The 12,344-nt window shown below is 43.4% G+C and overlaps 1 protein-coding gene across 1 annotated transcript in view; it reads right to left on the bottom strand.

The window, feature by feature from the left end:
- Window positions 1–4,592, bottom strand: part of LOC118959205 (dachshund homolog 1-like) — a 30,814-nt gene extending 26,222 nt beyond the window's left edge. The window contains exon 1 of the mRNA XM_036974416.1: window positions 3,344–4,592. Within this exon, the coding sequence (XP_036830311.1) occupies window positions 3,344–3,894 (551 nt within the window). The 5' untranslated portion in view covers window positions 3,895–4,592. The remainder of the gene's footprint in view (window positions 1–3,343) is intronic.
- Between the last annotated feature and the right edge of the window lie 7,752 nt (window positions 4,593–12,344).

The following is a 12,344-nucleotide window of genomic DNA, read 5'->3' as shown; positions in this document are numbered from 1 at the left end:
ACTGGATGACTGACTGGCTGACTGGCTGACTGGCTAACTGGGTGACTGGCTGACTTACTGGCAGACTGGATGACTGGCTGACTTACTGGCAGACTGGCTAACTGGATGACTGACTGGCTGACTGGCTGACTGGCTAACTGGGTGACTGGCTGACTTACTGGCAGACTGGATGACTGGATGACTGACTGGCTGACTGGCTGACTGGCTGACTGGCAGACTGGATGACTGGCTGACTTACTGGCAAAAGAGGAAAAGTCCATGTGATGCTGATCTCTTGTCATATCTATTTTATCCCCCCATCCCTCTCACACACACACACACACACACACACACACACACACACACACACGGTATTCCCAGCTGTGGATGATATGTCTGTCTGTCTGAGGGCCAAAGCCGTGTAATGAATGACAGTGCAGGCAGCAGAGACATGGAGCAGCCTGCCTGAATAATGATGTAATGACAATACAAGACAAGGTGAGGATGGAGTACTGCTCCTCCCCCTTTCCCTCTCTCTCACTCTCTCTATCTCTTTCTCCCTCTCTCTCTCTCCCTCCCTCTCTTCTCCCCCCTCTCTCTCTCTTCTTCCCTTTCTCTCTCTCTCTCTCCCTTTCTCTCTCTCTCTCTCCCTCTCTCTCTCCCTCTCTCTCTCTCTCTCTTCTTCTCCCTCTCTCCCTCTCCCTCTCTTCTTCTCTCTCTCCCTCCCTCTCTTCTTCCCTTTCTCTCTCTCTCTCTCTCTTCTTCTCTCTCTCTCTCCCTCTCTTCTTCTCTCTCTCTCCCTCTCCCTCTTCTTCTCTCTCTCCCTCCCTCTCTTCTTCCCTTTCTCTCTCTCTCTCCCCTTCTCTCTCTCCCTCTCCCTCCTCCACACACTCCTGTGTTCCCATGTCTTGTATTTAATCCAGGCTGGGATAGGGAGAGGCACAGACTCCTGTTTGATCCCAGGAATCCTTTTAACTGATACCGGATCACATTCCTTCGCCGACATTCCAGGGGTCAAGAGTGGAGAGTACATGAAGACAGTGTGTGTGTGTGTGTGTGTGTGTGTGTGTGTGTGTGTGTGTGTGTGTGTGTGTGTGTGTGTGTGTGTGTGTGTGTGTGTGTGTGTACAGATATCACATTGTGTACAGATATCACATTACACTGCTGTTATTGTGTATTAAGCCATCAGAGAGGATCAGAGAGACCACACCCCCCTGAGAGATGGCAGATGGCTTTTTCTAGCAGCACAGTAATAATGTCCCTGGCTATCATCACTGGCCCTAACACGCACATATGATCTCTGTCCTTACCCTTCACAACACAGACATGAGAGAGTATGTGTGTGTGTGTGCAGGAGAGTTTAATCACACTGTCAGATGAGAGGACCCTCTCTAAAGACATGAAAAGAACCAGTCAAAGGTGTGTCTCCCTCTATTCACTATCTCTCTCTATTCTCTCTCTCCCTCTATTCTCCCTCTCTCTCTATTCGCTATCTCTCTCTATTCTCTCTCTCCCTCTATTCTCCCTCTCTCTCTATTATCTCTCTCCCTCTATTCTCTCTTTCCCTCTATTCTCTCTTTCCCTATATTCTCCCTATCCCTATATTCTCCCTCTCCCTCTATTATCTCTCTCCTTCTATTCTCTCCCTCTCCCTCTATTATCTCTCTCCCTCTATTCTCTCTCTCTCCCTCTATTCTCTCTCTCCTTCTATTCTCTCTTCACCTCTATTCTCTATCTCCCTCTATTCTCCCTCTCTCTCTATTATCTCTCTCCCTCTATTCTCCCTCTCTCTATTATCTCTCTCCCTATATTATCTCTCTCCCTCTATTCTCCCTCTCTCTATTATCTCTCTCCCTCTATTATCTCTCTCCCTCTATTATCTCTCTCCCTCTATTCTCTCTCTCCCTCTATTCTCTCTCTCCCTCTATTCTCTCTCCTGACAGTGATGTTAAACTATAGGGTTTACTGTAACATCTGTTCTAGATTATTATCACTACAGATGACCAAGATCCATACATACAGGAAGAGATGACCAAGATCCATACATACAGGAAGAGATGAACAAGATCCATACATACAGGAAGAGATGAATACCTAACATCTATATCTCAAAGATAAACTATCTTTAAACTGGAGACATATCATTGTATGAGTGGGAAACAGGATTTGCCCTGGACTTGTTATGATGTGCTTGCTGTAACTAAATGGAACCTTGTCTTTGTGTGAGAGACAAGAAGATCAGATTGCCTCGTTAAACAAAGGTTCTCTGTCGGGAACTAGTACTATTCTAAGTTACTGGCATGAACATAAACGCCTGTGATCTCAACCGCGTCTCATTGGTGTGTAACTGTGGATTACGACTGAGGTCTGAGTGAAGCCAAAACTAAAGGCTTTGACTCAGAGTGGTGTCACTGGTGAGTCACACGTAGTTGCTGGAGAGGCTGTTGTGGAACAAACCCGCTCCAAGACATGTAAGACTGGATGGTTCATATGAGTAAATTAATAAATATCAACAGTAGCCTTTTAACAAGAAATCAGTCTTTAACCTGTAAAAAGCTGGAGAGGACAGAGGCTAAACCAACTCTTTCCCCAACAGCATTTTCACTTTCAAAATGCACTGAACAACTGATTAAGGCATAATCAAATAAATCACACTCTTTCTGATATTAACTTTTTAATTTCCTGGGTCAAGAATGTGTTCAGTGTTTGTCCCAAATGGCACCCTGTCCCCCTATGTAGTGCACTACTTTTGACGATGGCCCACAGAGCTTTGGTCAAAAGTAGTGCACTACATAAGAAATAGGGTGCCGTTTGAGACGCGAACTCTGTCATCTCAGTGCTAATGAGCCAAACAGCAGGTCACACAGAGTTACAGAGAACAGCCTATTTACATAATTAAATCATAAATATAGAGAAATAGACATCTCAAAGTGTATGTCTCCAGTGATGAGCTCATCCTCGGGGCTACAACTGATTGATACGAGAAGGCAGTTACACTACACGCAGAACACGACGAGAGAGAAACAGCCAGTCAGCAGCGCCCTGATTTAAACGGCCGCTTTGGGCCAAATGAAAATTAATTAATTTCTGTGAAGAATCAATTTCTCAGAGTAACTAACAGTGTTAAATGCAAAGAGATGGGGGAGAGAGAGAGAGAGAGAGAGAGATCGTGTTTGTGTGCGCTCCGCAAAATCCCCCATTACGCACACCTACACATAATTGCAGAGACTCAGTTTGAGCCACTGAAACACTTTTAAAAGATTGGAAAAGGTGCCATTATTTCAACAACGTTGCGTTGTTCGGTCGCTTCAACTCTTTATAAAGACATCAGAGATAGATGAGGGCACCATGGAAACCAACTCACCTGGCGTTAGTACAGTCGTTGTACAGCGTCTCGAAGTCTCTCCTGGAGATGAGTTTACACCGGTTCACTCCCGGTTGAATAGCTCCGAGGCCCCGGAGGATGCGGACCTGTTCCACGTTACAGACCACCGGTGTGATCTGGAGCCGCTTCAGCTTGGTATAGACCGTGTGCAGTCCGCCGACCAAGTGTTTCAGAAACAGGTCGAACGCCTGCGGGAGGCAGATTAGCTCGTTGTCTTTTACCGTGAAAGAGGCGAGCTTGGCGCCTCTGACCTCGACCATTTTAACCTCGTTGTTTTGCGGAGTGTTCTCAACCGGCGACGGGGTAGAATACACCGGTTTACAGGGCAGGACGTCGACCGGTGCGCCAGGGCTACCGACAGGTACTGGTAAGAGGTCCGCGCTGAAAGGGTTCAGTCCGGTGGGCGCGATAGACGGTGAAGGGGATGAGGACGTGGTTGCTGGTGGCGGAGAGTTGGTCGCCGGTGAAGTCTGTATCGGAGGCGGTTGGACGAGAGGAACCGAGGGCATGAGAGCAGCCGGAGAGGCCATGATCCAAATCTGTATTTAAAAAAAAAAAAACAAGCTGAAAGTCTCGAAAGTCAAGTGTAGTCTAAAAAAAGTGTCGCGAGAGAAACAGAAATCAAAGAGTTGAGAGCTCGTCGGTAGTTTTTTTTTTTTAAGCTGAGAAATGTCGGAGATGCAGTGAGTGGGATAAAGGGTCCGTGCGTCAGGTTACCGATGACAGAATTGAGCTAGAGTGAGGAGCTCGCGGACGGGATGATACTGTCACATCATGAAAAAGAGGAGGAGCCTCTAAATATTCTTAGAAAAACATCACACGCATCTGTTGACCGTGTTCAGAATATGCGGTCCATTAGGCTAGAATAAAACTGGAATAGAAACTGAACACCTTGATGAATAATTTGTATAAGCAGCACAAGCTCCGGAGATAACGCCACTGAATTTTAACTGTAGGATGTTGACTATTCAGAGTGTGGAAGCTGCCCACTGTTTATAAATAATAACCCCCCCCAAAAGGGCCCTCTACGGGGGGAGAAGAGGGACAGACAAGAGGACCCTGACTTTAACCTCTGACCCTCCTCAAGCCGCCACCCCATCATCCTGTCACACACCACATTAGGGACTGAGCCTCCACAACCCCTCGAATGCATACCCTTGACAGTTCCCTGCTAATGCTGATGAAGACTGAGGTTTGGAGACTCTCTTCTCTGCACACCAAAAAAAAAAGCATATAGGCTAATTGAGTCCGCTCAAAAAGATAAATAATGACACTAGCACTGACTTCGCTGATTATCGAGGAAGAAATGTGCTGAAAACAGCCAGTTTCCATCCACTTGGCCACATTTTCCAACCAGAGATGTTTCCATAAAAATGACTTTTTTGCAGGTAGAAAACTGTGCGTGATGACGTACACTACCATTCAAAAGTTTGTAGTCACCTAGAAATGTCCTTGTTTTTGGAAGAAAAGCTAAATATTGGTCCATTTTAAAATAACATCAAATTGATCAGAATTACAGTGTAGACATTGTTAATGTTGTAAATGACTATTGTAGCTGGAAACGGCTGATTTTTTTTATGGAATATCTACATAGAAGGCCAGCATCCCGGAGTCCTCTCTTCACTGTTGAGGGGTCTGTTTCTCAAACTAGACACTCTAATGTACTTGTCCTCTTGCTCAGTTGGGGACCGGAGCATCTTTCTATTCTGGTTAGCGCCAGTTTGCGCTGTTCTGTGAAGGGAGTAGTACACAGCGTTGTATGAGATCTTCAGTTTCTTGGCAATTTCTCGCATGCAATAGCCTTCATTTCTCAGAACAAGAATAGACTGATGAGTTTCAGAAGAAAGTTCTTTGTTTCTGGCCATTTTGAGCCTGTACTCGAACCCACAAATGCTGACGCTCCAGATACACAACTAGTCTAAAGAAGGCCAGTTTTATTGCTTCTTTAATCAGGACAACAGTTTTCAGCTGTGCTAACATAATTGCAAACAGGTTTTCTAATGATCAGTTAGCCTTTTAAAATGATACATTTGGATTATCTAACACAACGTGCCATTGGAACACAGGAGTGATGGTTGCTGATAAAGGGCCTCTGTACGCCTAATGTAGATATTCTATTAAAAATCTGCCGTTTCCCATCTACAATAGTCATTTACAACATTAACAATGTCTACACTGTATTTCTGATTAACTTGATATTATTTTAATGGACAAAATGGAGCAAAACAAGGACATTTCTAAGTGATCCCAAACGTTTGAACGGTTGTGTACGTGCAATTCAAAATTTATTCTGCCGTTAAATTCCTATATGCCGAATGAAAAAATAGTTAAATGGGGTTCCATCGCATTTTCATCACTACTGATGGTGTTGTCACAAAAACTGTTGCGTTAGCCTTTAGGACTATAAAAAATGTTCCCACGTTGGTATTGGCGCATGCGCTCTAGCCAACAGCTGGTAGTGCGGGTAGGCTACCTACATTATGAGATTATTATGTTTAAGAGCGATATTATTTTTATTTGTCAAAGCAGCCAAGCATCGACCATCATGTCACCAGAATCAGACCCTGGATATTTATTGGAAAGGAGCATCAAGCTCATCACCTTGCACTTTCACCACCCTGTGAAGTTCATCATAACTTATTTCATCTGTAGCCTAATAAGCTGCATGCTTTCCCGAGTCGTAGTGGGAGGACCACACAACATGTCATCGCCTGACACCAAGATCTCTTCGATATGATGGTTATTATATCAATATTTGCGCATAAAGGCGTTTGAACCGCTATTTCTCGCATAATGAATTTTAGCGACACAAAAAAAAGATCCCACCATGTCGAACGAACAAATTGTCTTTCGGCATTTATGAAATTGCACCGGCATTTCATGTTTCCACCAGCCTGGTCGGGACTTTTTCCACGCGTCAGGAAATTCATTCGCATGAAATGGATGGGATGGAAACGTGATTAGTGACATGCGGTTGTCTCACTTAGTTACTTTAAGATGAATGCACAACAATGCATTAACTGTAAATCGCTCTGGATACGAGCATCTGCTAAATTACACAAATGTTTAAAAAAAAAAACACAAAAAAAAAACACCTTATCTGTAAATTAAAGGCATCAAGTGAACATTGTGGATATGGGAGCTTTTCGATGCGCGGTAGTTTTGTCCGGTATATAGCCTCGTCTCCATAGGAATGCACAGTGCTTTAACGGAGCATCACGTTGATAATGATCTAAGTCACAGAGGGAGAGAAGAAAACCTCAAGAGAGCGTGTTATGAAGAGGAGGTGGAGAGAAACGTCTCTTTATTCAGCTTAAAGGTCTTTTCACTCTTTTCTTCCTGCTTCCCCATCCCTCTTTTGAATAAGCCTCTTGTGTTTTTTAATTGGCTGGAATTAATCTTAGGGATGTAGATGCCCGATTTGCATTCATTAAAAGTCAACTGAAGAAGTCAAGCTTGATTCTAATCAAATTTGCTTAATTATGCTTAGCTTTCAGCATCTCCCAGGAGAGAAGAGAGAGAGAACTTCACTTTTGTCTTTGGAAACTCCTGCTCTATCTCCTGCTGAGATGGCTTTTTACCAGCAAATAGACATTTAAAATGTCAGGACTCACTAAAAGACATGGAGAGGGGGAATTGCCACCTATTGGAGGAAAAAGTCTATGCCACGGCTCTGAAACCTGCGGCCCATGGGCCAGATGCGGCCCAGTCGCCGGTTTATAGCGGCACATTGATTTACACACATAATATCAGAAGTGTACTTCAATGTCAAATGTCAAACCATCCAGACAGTAATAAACCTCACATAGGGCACCAAATTCCACCCAAAACATATTTGAAAAGCTGAAGGCCACTGTGTGAGGGCTCTCTGTCGCTGCAGAAGAATGGTGTAGTGACCATAGAAATATAATGACTAGAACTGACATTCCCATTCTATTTCTGTAATAGATAATTATATATTTATGGTGGTGACATCCTGTGTCTGTTAGTCAGTGTGCTGTCTGTACCACTCTACCCTGCAGGGGTAGATACTCAGGACAACCACATCAGACTGATGAGGCATAAATACCACTCTATCCATTCTCATTAAGTAAATAACAACATATTTAACGCTTCATCTCTATCAAGAGGCCTCGGGTCAGTGGTTGAGGAAGAGCAAGAGAAATAGAGAGAGGTAGCAAAGAGAGAGACAGAGATAAAGAGAAAGAAAGAGAGAGTAAAGAGAGAGACAGAGATAAAGAGAGAGAGAGAGAGAAAAAGAGAGAGAGCTAGTACAGAGAGAGACAGAGATAAAGAGAGAGAGAGGTAGTAAAGAGAGAGAGGTAGTACAGAGAGACAGAGATAAAGAGAGAGAGAGAGAGTAAAGAGAGAGAGAGAGATAAAGAGAGAGACAGAGAGTAAAGAGAGAGACAGAGATAAAGAGAGAGAGAGAAAAAGAGAGAGAGACAGAGATAAAGAGAGAGAGAGAGAGAGAAAAAGAGAGAGAGGTAGTACAGAGAGAGACAGAGATAAAAAGAGAGAGAGAGAGTAAAGAGAGAGACAGAGATAAAGAGAGAGACAGAGAGTAAAGAGAGAGACAGAGAGTAAAGAGAGAGACAGAGATAAAAAGAGAGAGAGAGAGAGAGAGCGAGAGAGTAAAGAGAGAGACAGAGATAAAAAGAGAGAGAGAGAGAGTAAAGAGAGAGAGAGAGTAAAGAGAGAGACAGAGATAAAAAGAGAGAGAGAGAGTAAAGAGAGAGACAGAGAGTAAAGAGAGAGACAGAGATAAAAAGAGAGAGAGGTAGTAAAGAGAGAGACAGAGACCAAGATAAAGAGAGTAAAGAGAGAGACAGAGACCAAGATAAAGAGAGTAAAGAGAGAGACAGAGACCAAGATAAAGAGAGTAAAGAGAGAGACAGAGATAAAAAGAGAGAGAGAGAGAGAGTAAAGAGAGAGAGAGAGTAAAGAGAGACAGGTAGTACAGAGAGAGACAGAGATAAAAAGAGAGAGAGGTAGTAAAGAGAGAGACAGAGACCAAGATAAAGAGAGTAAAGAGAGAGACAGAGATAAAAAGAGAGAGAGAGAGTAAAGAGAGAGACAGAGAGTAAAGAGAGAGACAGAGACCAAGATAAAGAGAGACAGGTAGTACAGAGAGAGACAGAGATAAAAAGAGAGACAGAGATAAAGAGAGAGAGACAGGTAGTACAGAGAGAGACAGAGATAAGAGAGAGAGATTTAGAAATCTGTCCCAACCACTCTCAGCCATAATCCTAACAGACAAGCCTTTCCGTCAGGAGCTGAATCAGCCATTAGGACCCAAATCAACACAGAGTTACAGAATGCTCCCGTGTCATCCATGATAATGGAAATTGATTATGCGTATGGAAATGAGCTGTAGTCCGCGGCAACGTGACCTTCAGCGGTGCTAATTGAAACAAGTGTGGAGCCTCAGCGTCAGTTATCAGGCCTAACAGCACACCATAAATCATCATGAAGACCCCTGTCACAACACGACCCAGTAGAAACGGATGTGTTGTTTTTCTCTCCCTGTATCAGACCAGTCTGAACATGTCCCTGGGTTAGATCCCTGGGTTAATAGGACCAGATGAGGCTTTAGTACCGGATGAACAGGCACAGTTCAGACTCATGTAGGTGTGGAGATGGAGAGAGAGAGAGGGAGAGGGAGAGGGAGAGGGAGAGGGAGAGGGAGAGAGAGAAAGATAATGAGAGAGAGAAGAGAGAGAGAGAAAGAAAGAGAAGGAGAGAGTGAGAAGGAAAGAAAGAAAGAAAGAGAGAGAGAGAGTGAGAAGGAAAGAAAGAAAGAGAATGAGAGAGTGAGAAGAGCGAGAGAGAAAGAAAGAGAATGAGAGAGTGAGAAGGAAAGAAAGAAAGAAAGAGAGAGAGAGAGTGAGAAGGAAAGAAAGAAAGAAAAAAAGAGAGAGAGGGAGGGAGAGAAAGAGATTTAAAGAAAATGAGGGAGATAGAGAGAAAGAGAGGGGGGGAGCGAGAGAGAGGAGAGAGAGAGAAAGAGAGAGGGGGGAGGGAGAGAGAGCGAGAGAGAGAGAGGGGGGGGGGGGGGTGGAGGGAGGGAGAGAGAGAGAGGAGAGAGAGCTGATGTGGTGATGATGGGGATTGATTTAGTTAGAGTTTGAGGTGAGGAGGTAACGAACGGTGCCAGTGACACAGAACAGGTTGAAGGAGAAGAAGAGAGTAATGAGCCAGATACACTTGATCTCGCCTCATTTCTGTGTCCAAAGCAGCATACTTGTTTTTCTTAGTTGAGTTGACTCAATTTGACCTTGTGCATCCAACTGAGAAAAAAAACTGTGTTGAGTGAGTGAGAAAAATAGCCAACATCCTGAGAAAAAAAGGTGCTATCTAGAAGCTAAAAGGATTCTTCAGCTGTCCCCATTGCAGAACCCTTTGAAGAACCCGTTTTGGTTTCAGGTAGAACCCTTTCCACAGAGGGTGTTACATGAAACCCCAAAAGGTTCTACCTGGAACCAAAAAAAAGGGTTCTACCTGGAACCAAAAAAAAAGGGTTCTACCAGGAACCAAAAAGGGTTCTCCTATGGGAACAGCCTAAGAACCCTTTTGGAACCCTTTTTTCTAAGAGTGTACATATCAAGTCAACTGACTGAGAGGCAAAGTTAGGTGTAATTAGTATATTGTAGATGTTCCTAGTGAAGAAGCAGCTCACTGGTCAGAGTAAGACAGGAGTAAACTGGTAATACAGTTGAAATGAAGTATGAGAGGTCAACAGAGTCGCCACATAAAGAGATGAAGAGTTATCGAAAAAGTATAAAGTCAATCTCGTTGTGGAAGATTGAATTAACATAAATTGTTGACGACTAGAGGTGATTATGGAGAATACATTTATGAACCAAACAATATACAACAGCCACTGATTGAGAGCAGATGTTGTCCACCTGTTAAACACAGGATCCTAGAGTGCAATTCACTGCGTCAATGAGTCGTCCCAATAATCTAATCAAGGGAAATATAATATATATAATCATATCCATCATTACATAGTTGAACACACAAAATTCTAATTTGATAAAGGATATTTCATTATAAAGTGTAGAGACACAAGGGAGTTTCCCCGGCGAGGCCTCTGTGAAGGTTGCAGCTATCACTGATCACTGGCCTCATGGATCCTTATTCAATTAACAACACTCTAATGAACGCAATTCATTAATGAATGAATGAATGAATGAACGAATAATAGAGGCACTATATGTTAAGCGTCTAGGTAGATAGAGGAATAGCTCATTATAGATCAAACCTAATCGTATTGGAACCTGTCCAAAAAAAAACAACAAAGTCACTTAAAGACGTTGGGAAGTTGTTCAACACAATCAATCCATTCTCTTCTCTAATGAGCTTTAACGATGCTCTTAATGGTTTATTATCCAATATCCTAGTTAGGAATATTAAAGGAATTAAACAAGCAGAAGAGTTTACACTGTTATCAATCGGTATTTTGTATTGACAAGGTCAACGTTAAACAAAAACAGTCCCTGAAAAGAACGCTGGATGTTTAGCTTGATCTAGACGAGGCTCCTCAGATAACCACTAGACACGTGATATGGATCAACCTACTGGGTATTGAAAGTACAAAAGGCAGAAACATAAACTCAGTAAAAAAAAGAAACGTCCTCAGGCCTACAAGCCCTCAGTCCAGCCTCTCTCAGCCTATTGCGGACAGTCTGAGCACTGATGGAGGGATTGTGCGTTCCTGGTGTAACTCGGGCAGTTGTTGTTGCCATCCTGTACCTGTCCCTCAGGTGTGATGTTCAGATGCACCGATCCTGTGCAGGTGATGTTACACATGGTCTGCCACTGCAAGGACGATCAGCTGTCCATCCTGTCTCCCTGTAGAGCTGTCTTAGGCGTCTCACAGTAAGGACATTGCAATTCATTGCCCTGGCCACATCTGCAGTCCTCATGCCTCCTTGCAGTATGCCTAAGGCACGTTCACGCAGATGAGCAGGGACCCTGGGCATCTTTCTTTTGGTGTTTTTCAGAGTCAGTAGAAAGGCCTCTTTAGTGTCCTAAGTTTTCATAACTGTGACCTTAATTACCTACCGTCTTTAAGCTGTTAGTGTCTTAACGACTGTACCACAGGTGCATGGGAAACAGTGTTTCAACCCTGTCCAATGAAGATCTGTGGAGTTGTTTGGATTTTTACTAATTATCTTTGAAAGACAGGGTCCTGAAAAAGGGCCGTTTCTTTTTTTTCTGAGTTTAACATTTAATATTATAGAAAGGTAAAGGAATAGCTGATTTTCACGTAAGGTGACAATGTTGAAAGTCCTAATGTTTTTCTTCAAAGGGGTCGCCTAATGTACAGTAGAATTCACAGCCACAGGAGTACTATAGCAACGAGTGTAGGTACATCTTTGTTGCCATGGCGAAACACTAATGAAATCTTTCCAGCAGTCATATTAAAGGCAACAGATGCATTAAGGCAGAAATAATCATTCATCTGCAGAGCAATTAGTGGGACTGTCGGAGCCAGTGCTGCCTGTTGAAAATACCCAACACAGTGTCATTAATTAAAGCATTTAATGTTCCACACGATCGGTCATGTCACGAGACTATTACCACACGAAATGCACTGAATGTCACTGATGTAAGTATACATTCCATTTACAGTGAAATGAATGACGTGAACTAGCCTAAACACAGATACACCATTCAATAAGCGCCAAGAGAAGAGGTGTGGATTTGCACGGATAAGCATGTTGAGGTTGTGCTGACCTTTGACACCTCCTGATCTCAGTAGCTGTGATTCGTAGAAGTAAGATGAATCATTTCACAGACGAAGACAACACGATAAGACATCTGGTGCTTTTTACAAAGGGCCAGAGAAGAAGACAACACGATAAGACATCTGGTGCTTTTTACAAAGGGCCAGAGAAGAAGATGAACAGAGTATCCAGATGAAACAGGGAGATCAAACACACTTGGGGCCAGAGGACACTGAACACAAAGC

This window comes from Oncorhynchus mykiss, unplaced genomic scaffold, assembly GCF_013265735.2.
Source record: "Oncorhynchus mykiss isolate Arlee unplaced genomic scaffold, USDA_OmykA_1.1 un_scaffold_546, whole genome shotgun sequence".
Lineage (NCBI taxonomy): Eukaryota > Metazoa > Chordata > Actinopteri > Salmoniformes > Salmonidae > Oncorhynchus > Oncorhynchus mykiss.
This window is presented reverse-complemented; position numbering and strand designations above follow the sequence as displayed.